Source organism: Haemorhous mexicanus, chromosome 20, assembly GCF_027477595.1.
Source record: "Haemorhous mexicanus isolate bHaeMex1 chromosome 20, bHaeMex1.pri, whole genome shotgun sequence".
Lineage (NCBI taxonomy): Eukaryota > Metazoa > Chordata > Aves > Passeriformes > Fringillidae > Haemorhous > Haemorhous mexicanus.
Window position 1 is genome coordinate 9,390,862 of NC_082360.1, and position 17,718 is coordinate 9,408,579.

At 49.5% G+C, this 17,718-nt stretch overlaps 1 protein-coding gene across 9 annotated transcripts in view; it reads right to left on the reverse strand.

Moving 5' to 3' along the window:
- Positions 1-17,718, reverse strand: part of RGS9 (regulator of G protein signaling 9) — a 34,115-nt gene that overhangs the window by 12,079 nt on the left and 4,318 nt on the right. For 6 of the 9 annotated variants that reach the window (XR_009488960.1, XR_009488962.1, XR_009488961.1 and 3 more), the window contains exons 2-11: positions 15,261-15,357; positions 12,292-12,342; positions 12,021-12,127; positions 11,541-11,592; positions 10,328-10,386; positions 9,855-9,931; positions 8,402-8,483; positions 7,979-8,050; positions 2,299-2,328; positions 1,629-1,690 (exon numbers count right to left, since the gene is read on the reverse strand). Coding sequence is in view for 3 of the 9 variants with exons in the window: in XM_059864679.1 (XP_059720662.1) it covers positions 1,629-1,690; positions 2,299-2,328; positions 7,979-8,050; positions 8,402-8,483; positions 9,855-9,931; positions 10,328-10,386; positions 11,541-11,592; positions 12,021-12,127; positions 12,292-12,342; positions 15,261-15,357 (689 nt within the window). In the remaining 6 variants the exon portion in view is untranslated. Of the gene's footprint in view, positions 1-1,628; positions 1,691-2,298; positions 2,329-4,154; positions 4,231-7,978; positions 8,051-8,401; positions 8,484-9,854; positions 9,932-10,327; positions 10,387-11,540; positions 11,593-12,020; positions 12,128-12,291; positions 12,343-15,260; positions 15,358-17,718 lie in introns of those variants that run through there. The other 3 variants (XR_009488963.1, XM_059864680.1, XM_059864681.1) reach the window with 2 other exon arrangements.

Below are 17,718 nucleotides of genomic sequence, written 5' to 3' on the forward strand. Positions count from 1 at the left end.
TCCTCCATCACCTACCACAGGGCTCATTCCTCTGCAAGTGGCTCTGAGGGCTTGGCACACAGCAGAGCTGTCTCTCTCCCATCAGGAACCAGACAAACACTTCTCCTACCTTCTAACTTGGCCAGACTTCTAATTACAACTGATTTCACTAATGTCCTGGAATTTTAGCTCTCGCCTCCCTTTCTCATTCTTGAAAAAAAAAAAAAAAAAAAAAAAAAAAAAAAAAAAAAGTCCTTTGGTTTCTGCATTTAAAATTCCTTCCAGGCCAAAGTGCTTTCATGTGCTCAGAGCTGGGAGTGCAGTGTCCAGGAGCCCATTGCTAACAGGCACCTTGGCACTCACCCTGCAGTTCTACAATGCTCCTGCCCGGAGCAAACCACAGGGCTGGCACACAGCTGCTCCATCCTGCCTTCCCCCTGGGAATGCCAAGGCATCCAGCACCTGCATCGGGCACTCCAGCCCGTGATCAAGCAAATCTAAACCTGTCAGCTCAGGTAGCACTGCTGTGTGGTCTTGAAGTGCTTTGCAGCTTCTCCCAAATCACTGCAATGCTCTGAAGCATGCACACTGCCCAGCTGCTGCTCATATCCTCATTGATAATAATTTGATTTGGACCCAACCCTGCAGCTGACACTTTGGAGTTCCAAAGTTCCTGAGATTTCTGATCTAGGTGATAAGCATCATCCCACCAGAACTAACGAGAGAAAAGCCCCATTGCAAACAGTGAAACACCACAAAATTCCTGGAAAGCAGCCAGGGTCCCCCAGTTTGGAGAATTGAGGCAGCAGAGTTTTAATTGAGCTGGAAGTCAGTGACAAAAGGAGCAGAGCTGCTGGCGCCCTGCAAGCTGTAGCTCTCAGAGGACTCTCTCTTCCACCCATTCCATTCATCCAAGACTCTTCTCCAGGGAACTGGCCTGAGCACCTTGTTTGTGTCAGATGTGACAGGAATCCCTGGTGGCAATGGCAGTGCAAGGCAGACAGGTGCTCAAGGAGCTGGTCAGCAAGGCAGGTTCCATTTCAGAGGTGGGAATGCCTCTGGCAAACAGTGCCTAATGCCAGGGCTGGAGGCTTCATCAGGAATGTGATCAGGAAACACTCCCACAGGGAAAGGGAATTGCTAATGAATTGCTGGGATGCTCGTGGGGAGGCTGTTCCCTCTGCAGTGCAGAATAACCAGCATTACACAGCCAGAGGTGAGCACCACCATGGGGCAGGGACACCCGTGGGGGTGAATCCAGCCCAGGGTGGGGACCAGTGACAGGAGGGTCAGTCTGTCCTGCTGGTTGCTCCTCCTGAAGGACAGACACACTGCTGAATCCTCCCTTAGCTGCAGGGCTGTGCTCAGGCATCACAGCTGACCAGAGCAGGGTCAGCATCTCCTGATTTCAGTGGGATTCTCAGCCCAGGGGCTGCTCTGCAGCAAAGCTCCCAGGGAGCCTCTTCATCCTGCCTGGGACTCTGATCCCTCCTCAGCCTCCTCCTCCCAGACAGCCCAGACAGCACTGGGCTACCACATGGATCCCCTGGCTGAGTCACCAGCTGCCAGAGCAGACAGCTTCATCAGCTCATTAGGAGATAAGCACTGAAGACTAATTAATGTGTGGACAGAAGGAAATCAGGACTTACCCTCCAAGAGAGACAGAAGATTTCACTCTGGTCTTCAAGATGGCCTGCTGATAGTACATGATCTGAGGGGATCAGACATGGCCATGGTTAGGAGCACAGAGGTTTGAAGATAAGGCCTATCTAAACCTCAGACAGGTTCTCTCCCAGGTAGTGGGGCTAATTACAGCAGAGACTGCTTCTTCCCTAATTACTGGATGTCCAAGGAACCCGAGGATCCCTGAACTGTCTCAGTAAAATGTCTGTTTTCACTGAGCTCACTGCAAACATCAGAAACGCACTTTGCAATGTGCAAGTAATTAAAAAGCACTCCCCATGTTATAGAGAAATGGAATAATAGCTACCATCCTCAGCACCTACAAATGCTCTGGATGATTTAGCATGTAATTATCACTGATTCTTGGCTGTCTCTGTGCTGGCGCCACCGTGATTTCCCCACCACTAATTTGGATCTATTGGATTTCAGCCCTGGTGTCTGTCCTTGCCTGAGCCTTCCCGTCACTGGGAGAGCTGCAGTGGGAGGAAATGTCCTGAAATTACATTGATAAAAGCTCCATGAGGCAGGGATTCTGCTTTTCAAAGAGCCCATCCCCTGCACAGAGGGCTCTGAGCCACACTGGTGTGAGCAACTCACACAGGATCAACACTGAGAAGTGAGGGAAGCACCACTCACCTCTCTCCTATAGAATTCCATCGTATTTTTCTGTAGAATAGAAAAAAAAGAGAATCATTAAATTGGGATGGGTGCTTACACTTGCTTTTTTTTTTTTTTTTTTGAGCCATGGAAACACCGTTGCAGGGCTGCCGTTGTGCAGGGCTCCCCAATTAATTCTGATTACAATTAAAATCAAACACAGCAGCTGAGCTAATCAGGGTATCATCAAAGCTAAGAGCATCCCCACACGGTAAATTGTCCCATTAGCTGTATTTACTGTTTAGCATTGCTTCTCCCATCACAGGCTGCCTGTATGCCTTCAATTAAGGGGTTATTCTAATGGAGCTAAAATAGATTCATTTACAAGGCACAGATTAGATCATTCAATATTAGCTAAAGGAGACAGGAACCAACACATTGCAAAATATAAACACCACAATTAAAAGCCTCAGAAGCAGTATCTGCTGTGCAAAGGGTGTTTAGGTTGTGATTTGAATAACTCAGCCTATGTTACATGTCATCCACAAACGAGCAGGCAATCGAAGGCGAGGAATTAACTGCAGGGTGTTTATTCACACAGCTTCCTTTGAAGCACAGTTATTTGTGTGGAATAAGCTGCAGAAGGGAGAAGGAAAGACAGGCTAAGTCAGGGATGCTCCCAGCAAGCCTTTAAAGGCTCAGGCAGGGTTTCAGTTGCTCAGCTCTTGTTTCAGTCAAGACCTGCATCCCAAAATTATTCTATCAAACAAGCCCTGTGGCAGGTGGGGGTCTGCAGAGTGCCTTGGAGAAGTGCAGTTTGTGAGGGATGAGGGATGAAGATTGTGGTACTGAATGCCACAGGCAGCTCTGCTCTCCCCCCACCTCCCCAGAGACCCTGCACCCCAAACTGCCCCTGTTCTGGGAAAGGCAGGATGCTTCCCCAGGGCTGCTTTGTGAGGACACTGATCTGCTTTTGCACTTGAACCATCACCAGTCCTGCTCAGGAGGGAGAAACTCTTCTCCACAAGGCAGAAAAACACCCCCATTTTGGTTCTGGGAGGCCCACTCACCATTTCAGCAGCAGAGCCCAATCCCTACAGCACCACCACAGAGCCAGCCCTGACCCTGACCCAGCCTGGCCAGTGGGACACCAAAATGAGTCCTCACAGTGGGGCTGTGAGGAGAGGAAGCTTTTCCTGCTGGGAATACCATGAGCAGCTCTGAGGGGCAGCAGAGACCATCTCAGCAGGGACAAACAGGGCAGCAAAACCCAGCAGTGATGCTGTGCTGGTCCCTGTGGGAGAGGGGGAAAGGACTGACACATCAGGGGACAGAAGAAGCTCTAGGACAGCAGGATCCTTGCTCACAGGGCTGTACAACCTCCCCTGCTGATTCACAAGCTCCTGGGACACCCTGATAATGATGGAGGAGCTGAGGAACAGCTTTTCAGCCTTCTCTGCTCTCAGCTGCATCCCTGATTCCAGGCCACCTTCCATGCAGACACCATTTCTTCCCCTCATTTCTAGAGTGTCATTGGTTCAGACAGACTGCAGAAATGGAAGGGAAAAATCACCTGCTTGCACAGAGAAACTGATTGTATTTACTGCCCTAAAGTGTCCTGTTTAGAGACCTGTGTTTCTGCCCTCCTGCACAGCAGGAGTTCAGTGTCTCCCTGGGGAATCTGAGATACAAACCAGGCCTCATCAGATTTACAAGTGCCAGCTGAAGGGCTCCATTTGATGGAACTTGTGGCTACAACAGTGATTTCAACATGTTAAAATCATTTAAAAAACCCCTATTTTCTTCCACTTTTTTGTCAACTGGGGCCTCAGACAGGCCTGGTGCAGTGGGGAAGGAGAAGTGGGTGCTGGCACAGTGGCTTGAAGGCAGCTCACGTGGCAGGAAAGTGGTGTTATCTTCTAGAGGGGCCTGAGAGGCTGACAGCACACCACACACACACGAGACAAACAGCTGTGGGAAAGAGAAAGAGAACACAGTGAGTCAAATGTTATACAGAGACAGAAAGGGATCAATTAAAATGCCATCACAACAGGAAAATTATATGTGGGTGAAGAAAGGTCAGCAAACAAGGGAAGATTTTTTTTTTTAAGTGCCCCACACAGCAAGGATGCCCTCCTGGCACAGTCTGTGTGGAGGTCAGTGTGGTGGACAGCTGCTCCTGGGAAAACCAGGGGGGCTTTGCTGGGGTGTTCCAGGTGGGGATGGGGATTTGCCAAGGCTCCAGGTGGGGAGGGGATTTGCCAAGGCTCCAGGTGGGGAGGGGGATTTGCCAAGGCTCCAGGTGGGGATGGGGATTTGCCAAGGCTCCCCCAGAAAGGGGCTGAGCATCCCTGAGCAGTGGCACAAACTGAACAGCAGCAAATCCAAGGGGAGCCCTGCTGAACACCCCAGGAGGCTGCAGGTGCTGGCTGTGCTCAGCCCCTTCCAGTTCTCAAATCAGCACTAACTGGGAGGAATCTCAGCTATTTCACCCCAGAGCTGCTCATAATTTCATTTCCCTTTCTCCCACAGTGCCCCCAGCTCAGAGCTGCTGCAAGTGGCCCTGGGCACTCTCCACGTCCCACTGAGCACTGCCAGCTGTGCCCACCACCCACCCTCCCTCCCTGACCCCCACTACTGACTGCAGCAGTGCCAAAGTGCCCTGCACCACCCACCCACCCACTCTGCCTCCTTTGGAAGGAAATCATCTTTGGAACAAAAGAGTGGTTTCTCATAATGAGATTAATTTTGCAATGCCCTTAATGAGTGACTTATTGCAATTCCTGGGGCTCAGCTCCAGCCCTGCAGCCTCCAAACCAACATGGCAATTACTGCAAGGCCTCAGTCAGTCCCAAGTGAGTGCCACGAGCTGTTCCACATCCTGTGACACCCCCGAGACACCCCCTGGCACTGGGACACCCTGAGTGCCCTGGTCACACCCTGTGCCACCAGCTCTGAGCTCCCTGGGCACTGCAGGGCCCAGCTGGGAGCCAGCCAGGAGCTGCTCAGAGCCCTGCCTGGAGCTGATCCCCGGGGCTGAGGCCACCAGCTCCTACAAGAGCTGGGAGATCTGCTCATCCCAGCTACCTGCTTGCTCCTCTGCCCATGGGAGACTTCCTGACCACACTGGGGAGATGATGGCATGGTGTTTTTGCCTCCCTGTTTACAGAGCTCATAAACACCTGGAAACAGCTTTGGGTGGGTGCCTGGAAGGAGCTGGGAGTGAAGAAGGTTGTGCAGAGCTTGTCTGGGACCAGGACACTGCAGTTCCACCCTCACTCTGCCCCGAGTGCTCCATGCACAGAGCTTGGCAGGCTGAGGCTGATCCCTGGAATCCTGTGCAGGGAATTGGCCACTGAGCACAGGCAGAGCCAGCCCAGCCTCCCTCCAGCTCTGGGCAATGAAGATCTGCCTCTCCAAGCCTGCAAAGTGCACCCCAGCTGCCTCTGCCCACCCCAAGACCCCTCCCTGCTCAGTGCACCCCTGCTCCCTGCACTCAGCCAGCTGAGAGCCTGCAGAGGCAAATCCTGACTCTGGCATTGGATCATGCCAACACTCATCTCCACTGTGCTGGTGCATCCAGCCCTGCAGCTGGAAACCAAATCTGCCCCAGCCCATGCCCCCAGCTTTGATCAAATGGCCATTTCCCCCCTGCCTTGTTTCTCTGCCCCTGACCTTGTGCTTTCCAAACTTGTGATGATGCAGCAGAGCTGTATCAGGCACACTGGAAGGGATTTATGACATTAAAAGCCAGCAATGACTCGTTGATCTGTGGCTGATTTGCAGCACACAACAAACCAGGGCACTTCATTCAGCAGCCCCTGAGTGCAGCACAGAGATTTTTGGGGGAGCCAAAGCTCTTTCAGAAAGACTCTGGTTCCAGGAGGCAGAGGCTGTGCAGGCACTCAGGAGTCATTCTCAAGCACTGAGGCTTGGTGTCAGCCTCAGAGCCAGGCAACAAAAAGCTAAAATATCCCTTAATTAGCTGTTCAATGGGTGGCTACTTCTGCCTGACTCCTCCTGCCCATCCACAACCCCTAACTCACAACAACGAGGTTTGCCATGGATCAGTAATAAAAGTCCCCTTCAAAGGAGTTTGAGCACCAGTTTATCCCCAGAGGACTCTATCTGTGAGGGAGGAGCAGCCCACCAAAGGGTCTGAGCCAGAGGAGATATGTTCATGCTAATGTCAGCTTCAAAGAAATCAGGAATTCATTCTTTTCTTTCCTTCTCAACTGCCAAGATAAAAACTCCATAATTTGGCCAACAAAGTGAAGGAAGACTGAGCAGGAACAGGGACACAAAGCAGAGCTTGGCCCATTCTCTCTGTTCACCAAAGGCTGCTGAGACACAGGTGTTGGGGAGAGCAGCCTGCAGAGGACAAAAATAAAGTCTAAAGGTGGCTCCATGAGGGCTCTTGGCTGTCTCATGTATTCTCAATCACTCTTTCAAAAGCAAAAGGAGGAGCAAGGAGAACCTTCCCTCTTCAGCTCAGCCTCCAGAGGGGAGGCACAGCTCAGAGAGCAGCTCAAAGGAGAAGGGCAGGGAAGTCACCCCAAAGCTGGAGTCCTTGGGCTTCTGCCCTCCTTGGAGCCTCTCCTGATGGGGGGAGCTGCCCCTGTCTCTTATGGCCAGGGGGGAAGTGGGCAGAGATCCCCCAGCTCCCTCCCCCTGTGCTACCAGGCAGCTGGCAGCTCTTCAGACCGTTTGCAAACCTAAAATCCCTCCCATGTCAGCTGTAAAACTGTGGGGGAGAAGTTGGCTCACTCCTCTTTCTATCCCTCTCCCTTTCCACTACTTCTTTACTCTTAAAAAAAGAATTTAAAAAAAAAAAAGGCTTTTCAGCAGCTGCTACTTACAGCAAGAAAAAAAATAAAATACATCCCAACCCTACACTTCGCTCCTTTTCAGTCTCTATAGCAACAGAACACAGCTGGCCAAAGCAATTATCCTGCCTTGGCTGGAGATGTTTAAAGGCTGCTACAGGAATGGGAAGTTGTGGGCACTGGGAGTGTGGTGGCAGAAACATTTGCATTGGATTGCTGAGAGATGTTCTGACTTTGCTCCCAAATGAACACTGCTAAGGGCACAAAGACAGGATCATCTCAGAGGGCTGATGGAGAAAGGGAACAGCAGCCCCAGCTCCCCATCCACTGTGTGATTTCAGACCAGTTCACCCAGTTACAGCCCTCACACTCTCCAGTCACTGATTCTGTTTCTTTATGGTCTACAATATGCAGTTTTGACAACATTTTGTGTCTCCTATCCACCACACCATCCTAATCTTCCTACCACACATTAATTACCCTCTGGGAGGTATTCTGTAACTTGATTTTAAACCTGGATCTCTGCACTGACCCTTTACACCCCACAAAGTTCATTCAGCACTCACACAAAGGCAGCAAGGAGCACCTGGAGATAGAGGATTCCTTAGTTCAGCTTCACCAGCCAAGAAAACATGTCCTGCAGCCAAGCACTCACACTAACTGGTGTGGCAAGAAAGCTGACAAAGTCTTTTCAAGGCAGAAGAAGCTGCCAAAGCCTATTCTGAGGGCCTCACCTCCTGGGTGAGAGAGCCTCAACCTCTGGCCTGCTCAGCTGTTAGAGCTGAGCTGACACACTCAGCCTGCAGTGCCCAAAAAATGACAACCCCAGGGACATTTTCTGATCCTCCCAGACAAATTCAGTAGGTGTGTAAATAAAACCAGCCCTGTCTCACCTGGTTTACCTTATTTTCACTGGGATCTGTGACTCTGTCTAATCCATACTCGAGGGCGTTCAGCATGCCTGGCTGTGGTGAACAACAAGCAGAGCTTTGTAACTCATTTGGTTTAAAGGTTGTGCATCACACAAATGCAGGAGGAGACCCCCAGGCCTGCACTGGCAGCAGCTCCCAGCCAGCAGTGCCTTGGGAACCCCCAGATTTGGGAATGTCCCTCTTCAAGCTGCAGCTGGACCTCTGTCTCTTGCAGCTTTGAGAGCAACCAAGGAAAGGTGGTGGGGGGACTCAGGGCAGGTCTGGGCTGGCCCATCCCTGGCACACAGCCCAGAGGCTGTGTCCTTTCCACATGGGAGCTTGTCCCAGGTGGCTGCAGGGAGGGCACCACGAGTCACTGAAGTCACCCTGTCACCCTCTACTCACAGGAGTTCTGTTCACAAGCCAGTAGGCTCTCTCCTGGCAGTCCAGGGCATACCTGTCCTCCTTCTTCCGCTCCTTCCCTGCCCTGCAAAGCCAAGAACAGGGGAATTCAGGAATTTTGCCCTCCTAAAACCAGTGGGATGAGAAGCAGGGCACACCTCCAGCCTGCAGTGCCCCGTGGGTCCCAGCCTGACTGTGCCACCCCTGCCCACATCCTGTCCTGGCTAATTCTGGGCTGCACATCATCTTCACATGGCCACACATGACTCTGGCTTTTGAGAAATCATCATCTTCCTGAGCTGAGCTGGGAGCAGACACATCCCCTTCTGCTCAGGCACACAGCCCTCTGGGAGCTCTCTGCTGACCTGCCCTCAGTCCTGCTGCTTCACCTTTGTCCCTGTCCCATGTCCCCAAGGACTGCCATCCTGGACATGTCTCATCCCTGCCTCTCAGTAAAGCAGAGGCATTTCTCAGAGAAGCTGCTTGGAAATGGTTCTGAGGAGGGTTCCCAGGCACTAAAACCCAAATCACCTCCACAATTAAACAGAAGAGGCACTAGCATGGTTTGGGCTTGGACCAACTAATTCTTTCCCAGAAAAGTCCTGAGCACAATTTGGGACTTAGCATGGGGAAGGGAACATTCCCAACAGGCTGTTTGCATGTGGCCTCCCTGCTGTGGTTACAGGGTGGGTGCTCTGCACCAGTCTGCCCCAGCAGCACCATCAAACAGCCTCAGACAAGTTTAATCTACTGCTTCAGACACGGGCTGGGGATCTAACTTGGAAACTGCAGTTGGCATCTCTTAGCCCAAGTCTGACCTCAATTTACAAGAACAACAGTCTCGTGTTTAATGAGAGTTATCTGATGAGCTGCACTCTGAGGACTTGGCTGCCAGCCCAGGGAACACAGAGGCTGCTGAGCAGCAGAGGCACTGCCTGCCCTGCCAGGAGGTAAAGGAAGGTAAGAGGAGTCCACAGAAGCAGGAAAGATCTCTAAAAGAATATTCCCATCTCATGTTCACCAAGTTTCCTGGGAAGTTGAAGGTTTCAGTTCCTAAAATCAAGTTATTGTAGCTGGGTACAGAATTATGCACTTCAGTTTTCTCCAGAAGTCCCTGCTGGGACCATTTACTGCTTCTTGATTCTCCACTCAGCTGAGAGATGTGCCAGAAACTCCTGACCCAGACCAGCAACAGGCCCAAAGTCCAGGGCCTGATCCACAAATACTCACGGAGAACACTGAGCTAAATGAAGTTGTTTCTAATTAGGGCTTGCAGCAGCAGAACCCAGCTTCTTCACAGAACCACATCAAGTGCAAAATCTAAACCTTCACTCCAAGCCATTTTAAAGCCATTTTGGTGTTTTTAATGTGTGATTGAACTGTGCACTGAGCCAGCCAAGCTCTGCTCCTCACACCCTCCCCAGTGATGCAAACAAGGGAATGCAATTCAACTCACTTATACTGCTCCTTGGCCTGCATAATGACAAAATCCCACTTGTAGTTTATTTTTTGATTGAGCATGTTGTAATGTTCCTGGAATAAAAATGAAAAAGCAGTTAGTGTGAAAATTCTGACCAGGGCACTCCCATGCTGGGGTTTTCTTGACTCTCCATAGTTCAACGAGGCCAGGCTGGCCAGTGAGCCAAGAAATCTGGATTGTTCTGCACGTAATTACAAGAATTGCAACAGTTGAAAAATACCATTGCAAGGAGAGCAATTACCCCTGCTAAAATTATAATTGACTTCACAGGAGTTTTCTGTACTGGTCGTTTTTTTCACTTGCAAAATGTTGGCTCTTGATACTGCTGGAGGAACACCTCCTGCAATTGAAGAGGTGATTTTTTTGCTGTGCTCCACTCATTAGCAACAAAGGGCTTAAGTTGTAGCAAATGAGGGTCCTGTAATGGAACAAGTGCAGTGTCTCCTCACCTTTTCATATTCTTCCAAAATCCCTTTCCTTTTAATGTTCTTCTTTGCTAGATAAATTGCTGTGGAGGTAGAAGCAAATTAGCAGTCAGTTATACAAGTCCAAGAATAATTATAAATTTACCCACATTACAATCACAGGAGCCTTTGTCTGCTACAATATCTTCCCAGGCATGAGCTCCAAGCTCACCAAAGCTCAGTGAAAAGGACTTGGTGCTTTTGGGATGTCACAGATGCCCAGGGAGGACAGGCAGCGTGTGCCTTCTGCCCCCCTTCCCTGGGGCACTCAGCCAGGCTTCCACAGGTCAAGGGACACTGGACCAAACCTTCCAGGCTCCTCAGAGTTTGACCTCCAAGTTTTCTGAGCACAGGCCTGTGTTTTTTGCTCAAGCTCTAATAAAAACATTCCAATCTAAACCAGGTTTTTATATTTCCTCAGGAGATCTAGAGCATAATGCAGGTAAAAGCAACAGAGGACAAATCAGCCTGGGAACTGCACAGATCACAGGAGCAAACCCAGCTGATCAGCCCAAGATTCATGATCAGCTCTACAACAAAAAGCATCATAAAGGCAAGAGATTTATGTGGAAAAAAGCATCAGGAGATATTGGAAGTCACTGTGCTTTCTACAAAGAAAGAACCATCTCTGAATGCAGGGCTTGATCCAAACCTACAGGAAGACAGCCTTGGGCTCAGACCCAGGAACACACTTAACTGCTCAGGGAAATCTAATCTTGTGTTTAAAGTCTTCCCTCCCCAGCAAGGTAACTCAGATGTGCTCCTGTGTGATGGATCTTAGTGGAACAGAAGAGCTTAAGCACTTTCTCTCATCAAGGCCACCACAAGATGGTCACACCATTACTGAGAATTATTCACAAAACAGCATGAAAAAATTGCCAGGGCTGGTCATTGTGAGTGGAGATGCAGCACAAGAGCAGGAAGAGCAGGTGTGGAGCAGGACTGTGTGACAAACCCATACCCCTGGACAGTGGGACAAAACCACACCCCTGAGCTGGGTGACAAACCCACACCCCTGGACAGTGGGACAAACCCACACCCTGGGCTGGGTGACAAACCCACGCCCCTGGGCTGTGGGACAAATCCACACCCTGGGCACCCCTGGACTGTGGGACAAACCCACACCCTGGGCACCCCTGGGCACCCCTGGACTGTGGGACAAACCCACACCCTGGGCACATGCAGTGCCACCACTCACCATAGTCTGTGTCATCAGCAGCCCAGCCCTGCACTGGCCAGAAATAAGGAGTCTGCAAGGGAAGGAGCCTCCTGTTAGTGCCCTGAACTCATGGAGTCCTCATTCCAAGTACCAGGAATATCCTGATTTCCCACTGACTGCAGTGGAAAGAGTCCAGCCATGAACCTCAATACCATCCTGTTCATACTGTGCTTTTTGAATATTCATTATTCACATCATCTATGTCCAACCAGCAATTCCATTTGCTGCTTTAAGATCTGGAAGGGAACACTCTTTGGAGGAAAGCACAGCTATTTTCAGGCTGAACAAGTACACTAATTTCACTGAAGGAACCATCACAGTCTCCCTGTAAATTGCAATCTCAGTCTTCTCCTTCCTCCTGCACAGCTACACAGCTCCTGGGAAGTGCCCCAGCTGCCTGCTTTTAATAAAAACTAGTGCTGAACTCCCTCTCAACAGCTTAGAGGAGCTGCAACTCACTTGAAACCTGTAGAGGCTGCCATCTGCCCTCAGGGTGAGGTTCTTTGGCTCCTGAAGAGGGTAGATATATCCATATTTGACAAACAGGTCTCCCAGGTGGAGTGCCTCTGAAAATGGAGAATGCAGATGTTTTCATTGCACAGAAACACTTCACTGGAATTAAAAGTGAGCTCTTATGCAGGGAAGAATTCAACTAAAAGGTTTTGCTGCTTGAGAGCTTAGTTTTATGACTGGAGGGTGAGAAAGGCTCAATTTTCACACTTTTACCCACCTTCTGCAGTGATCTGCAAGCGCTGAAGGATCCACTGCATTATATCATTACCTGCAAGGCAAAGCAAAGGTCAGGCACTGAACTCAGGACTGTGCCCAAATCCACAGGGGAAAGGAGACTCTGCAGGCCTCACCCCTCACTGTGCTCTGGATCCCACCAGGGCACAGCCCCCTTTTCTGTAAATGTGCTTCCAAATGCAAGGAGGCCCAGGTAAAATGCACTGCTGGGCCCCCCAGCCATGCTGGCACCCCCAGGGCACCAGGCAGTGACCTTGGGATGGCACAGAGAGAGTGGCACCAGCTGATGTGGCCTCAGCAGCAGCCAAACCCCCATCAGGGGTTTAGAAAGGGCTTAAGGATGCAACAGCTTTCTCACCAGGGAAGGGCAGGTTTTGCTCCACCTTGCCTGGAAAGATTCACTGCACAGAAACTCCAGAGTCACAGAGCACAGTCGTGTCTCAGTTTTGTAGAAGTCCAGTGCCTGATCCTCTAAGAGTCCCTTAATGGGCAGAAGGGATGTCCAAATCTCAGATCCAAGCTGCAGTGGTTACAGGATTTATCAAATTCACACACTTTTTATCTCTCCCAGCTCTTCTGTTGGACTGTGAGCAGTTGTACCCACCACAGGCAGCACAAACCTCCAGCAGTTCTAGTTTTATGTTCTGGGGGGCAAATTTCAGAACCTCCTCCCATTTAAAGAGGGCAAAAAGGCACTTGTTCCCTGAGCAGTTCCTGGCCTTTTCCTCCAAAGCTCCCCCAGCACTGCAGAGTGAGGTGCTGACCTTTCTTGACATTGCAGTGATGACTTAACTTTCTAATAGGGGCTCAGAGCTCTTATCCTACTGCCTGCTTCCTGAAATAGATGAAATTAAAGGATTATCTCATCACTCATTTCTAGACAGCTCCCTCTGGAAGCACTTTCCCCCAAAGGTGCACATCTAACATCGAGGTTTATTTGTGAGCCATTTTACTGACTTCCACTGAATTTAACTGGCACCATGATGTTTTCTGAAAAATCCCTTTGCCAGGATTCTTCTCCTGAGGAGCTCAAAAACCTCAAAAAAGAATGTAAACAATAATTATCTGATGGCTTGGAATGTGGTCTGGAGGTTGCTTCCCAACAGGTGCATCTTTGATTGGTTCCATGTCAATTGTTTTTAATTAATGACCAATCCCAGTCCAGCTGTGTCAGACTCTCTGGTCAGTCACAAGTTTTCATTATTCATTCTTTTCTAAGCTTTCTGATGTATTCTTTTCTCTATAGTTTAGTATAGTTTTATAATATAACATCATATCATATAGTATAATATTTTATAATTTAATATAGTATCATGTCATAAAATGATAAATCAGCCTTCTGAGAACTTAAAGTCAGATTCCCATCTTTCACCTCATCCTAGAAACCCAACACCACCACATTTAACCAGTTAGCTTCCTGCACAGGCAGAGCCAGGCTCTCTCCAATGGATCTGTGTCCCCTGCTCCAGTATCTTCACCACAGCCTCATCAAAATGAATCAATCTCTTTTGCAACGCCCAGGAGCCAATCAGTATCCATGCAGCACTCAACATCTCAGTTTAGAGAGGGATGAGCAGCCCACAGGGGGAGTGGAAGTCACTTGCCTCTCAGAGGTGGACCAGAATTTATGACTTGAGCAAGAGGGAACTTGGAACAATTCGAGTTAAGGAAGCAGAGTAAAGCAGACAGCACACAATGAGGGTCAGTGCCTAGACATCAGACACCCAAGGACTTTTAGGAAGTGGGGTTTTAGGCTGGGCAGACATCAAGAGAAGCTCTCCTTCCCCTGCACTCCATCTGTGTGAGATGTCATCCTCAGCACAGGGATCTCCTGCTCGTGCTGCCTTAACCATTCCCTGACAGCTCTGGGAAGCTCCTTTGGACAGGCAAAGGCTGCAGCCAGCTCAGCTGCGTGTGAGCAGTGGGAGCCAGGCTGTGGTCTGACTGCAGGGCATGGAGGGTGCTGCTGGAGCAGCCTGACACATTTCAGATGTGTCCAAGCTCTCCTGACCCTTCCTCTGACTGCCTCTTCCCACGGGCAAGTGACTTCAGTGCCTCTGCAGCCTCATTTAAAAAAAAATGGGGCAAACAACACACTGAGCCAGCCAGGCTCTGCAAACACAGTGGGGAATTCTCTTGACTTGCCTGGAGCAAACTCACTTTGTTTCAGTGGGAGTTTTTGTTCTGAATTTCCAAGTGCTGGAGAAGGATCGAAGCAGGAGGAGGATATGGAGTATGTGTGAATATTTATAGCAGAGGATTCCCCACAAGAGCTTTTGTGGAGGCTTGGAGAGCAGGGAAGCAGAGTACTGCTAGTGCCTGGTGAAAGGAGTAGCAGGCACAAGGAGCTGTGATAAGAGCTGCCTGTAACACTGCACATGACACAGCTCAGCTCCTCTCTGCTGCTCATCCAGCCCCCTTGAGGGAGGCAAAGCTGTCATTTACAGGCACAGAAGTGGGTTGAATATTTTGTTCTTTTCCTGCCTACTCAAGAAAAATTATTACTAGCAGTAAACATTAAAAGGAAGACTAATTGTTAATTGCTCATTTCTGAAGTACCATCTTTCAGTCTGCCTCCAGGCTGCTTGTTTTAATTGGATTTTAATATTTATCTTTATTTGGGATCCAGCCTGAGTGGGAGCATGAGAGGTCTGGAGGCTGCAGTATGTCCTCACCTCTGTGCTAAGGCAAGGTCACTTGAGTTAACCCCCAGGAGACAGCTGGAAGTGCCTGGGGATCAACTTTTGTCTGATTCAAAGAGCAGGAATGAAATGAGACAGGAGTGAGAAGGAGATCAAGGCAGCAGGTACATTTCAAATGATGAGCAGCTGATATTTCCTGGGAACAGAGCTCCAGCACACAGCCAGGCACTGGCAGCCCTGGCCAGGGGGGCCACAGGCAGATTTTCTGTGCTGAACTGGGCCCAGTCCCTTCCCCCAGGGCAGCTCTTACCTGTCACAGCGTGGGGGATGCTGGTGACTGTCACTGTCTGTGTCTGTGTCTTGATTCCTGTGTCAGGGCTCTGCATCTCCATCATGAGAGCTTCAATCTGCAAAGCAGGGGAGGGGATCTGTAGCCACATTGCTCTTCACAGAGAAAAGCAAGGCACAATTCTTCCCAAGGATATTTCTGACATTCACATTCTCTGAACCTCAGAGAAAGGAAAAACAATTCTTATCATTTGCTGTGCCTGTGTTTGTGCAAAAGTAGAATGCAATGTGGAGATTGTTTGCCCAGAGTGATGGGGTTTGTGTGTTGGGGCTGTTGGGTGACAGCCACGAGATCAGAGCAATTGTGTGCAGAGTTCAGTGCTTGGCAGATTCAGTTTAGATATAATGTAATATAATATAGAATAAGAAATATAATATTATATAATTTATACTTTTATAATATTATATCATTTATAATTTATATAATAAAGTAATTAATTAGCTTTCTGATAAGATGGAGTCAGATTCCTTCCTTCCTCGAGGCATTCCCTGCAAATTTGACAGGGATGGATGCCAGGAGGGGTCCCAGCACACCAGAGGGTGGGCACTGGTGTGCCACAGCCCTCTCTGAACCTCCCCACCTCCAGCCCATGGCAGCTCACACTGGACACACACAGAGCCAGGGCTAGCACAGGAGGGACACGATGGAACCACTCCATGAGAGCTAAGGAAAAAAATAATAAATTAAATCTCTGCAACCCAGACCCCACCACACCCAGAAGGGTTCTTCTCTGGCTCACTGGGCACTTGGAAAGAAAAATGGGGAGGGAAGAAAACCTGTGCTTCTGTTAGGAGGTGCAAAGGAGGTGTGTGAGGGGCTCTCTGACCATTCCTGTGCAGGGCTGCACTCCCCCAGCCAGGTCCCAGCCCCTGCAGGGATGGGGCAGGCACATCCTGCTCTCTGGGATCACATCACCTCCCACCTGGGACTCCTCAGGGACCCTGGTGACTCAATTTTAACACAGGGTGAGCCTCACACTCAGGGCCAGACAACTTTTATTCCTCATTCCCAGTTATCTTTATTTCTTTTTCGGAAGAGAAATATTTTCAAAGGTATTTTCCTCCTCTTTGACTTCCTACCAGCACCATTCCCAAAGCATAAAGCTGTTTTTTCACTTGGGATCTGTGCTCAGGTGGATGGAGCTGGGGCACACTCCTATCTCCTCCTTCCTGATTATCTGAGTGCCATGAGAGCTTTGGGCAAGATGTTCTTCTTTTTGTCTTCTGCTTCCAGAGCTATTAAATCAAAACTGGTCCAACAGGACCAATTTGGTCTCTCCACACATTTGTTTTGGGTGAGGCTGGAGCTTTTTAACTGAGAGCAGAGGATTTAACAGTGTGAGCTGATGACACACACACATAATGGAGGGTATTGTCTTCACAGGCACCACAGTGACTTTGGTCCCAAGTCTTGCCAAGTTCTGTGAGGATTTAAGCTGTAGTGACAGGATACACTCTGGGCTTGTCAGTAAAACTGGATTTTCAACTGCTTTTAAAGGCACTGACAAATTAATGCTAAAATGGAGAAGCCTGGTAAAATTTAACATAAATATTTGTATAAATACTTATAAAATATTTTAAAAGAGCAAAATCGGTGCAGAAGTGATGGAATATGACAAATTTTTTTTAGGTCTTTTAACAGAACTCACAATTTCAACCTCAGGAAGTTGAGCTGTGTGGGATGAGGTGAGGCAGGCAGGGCACTCTTTAGGAAACTGGGATTCTAAGCAAACCCAGGTTCCTTGGGAAGTGACTCTCTGTGCCTGCACAGTCCCTTCCCAGAGAACAGAGATCCTGGGGGCAAACACAGCCCTGCTCATCCCTCTGTCCCTGGGCAGTGAGCACCTGGCAGATCCAGGCAGGATCTGTGTTCTGGGCAGGCAGCACAGCACATCCTGCTCTCCAGGTGGGCTCAAGACACATCTTCAAGCAGCTGAGAGCAGGGAATTGGCTCAGAAACCCCCACAGCACAGCACGTTCCCTTCCTTTAACCAGCAACTCTCGTGGTGTTCACACTCTGCCACACTCCCTCTTGTCACTGCAGAAATGACAACTACATTAAAAAGCAAGGAGCTGCCTAGCTCTGGCTGCAAACCATCCACCTTGCTGATCAAACCTCGGCCTGTCTGTGTCTCTTCTCCCAAGGGAACAGTGGATTACAGGATCAGGAGCTGCTATCAGCACCAGGCTGCCAGAGGGAGGCCAGGAGGGCTGCTTCACACGCAGCAGGAACACTTCCTTGCTTTGCTAAGGGCTCTAGTACATTTTGTCACGCTTTCAGCCAGGAAAGAGCTGTCTGGTTTGAATTTTGCAGAGCCAGAAGCCACTTCCTGACTGGTTGATGGGTGGAGATGCACACAGAGGTAAATATCAGGACTGCTGAAGGAGCCAGGCTCCAGGGAGAGCTCATCTCACACACA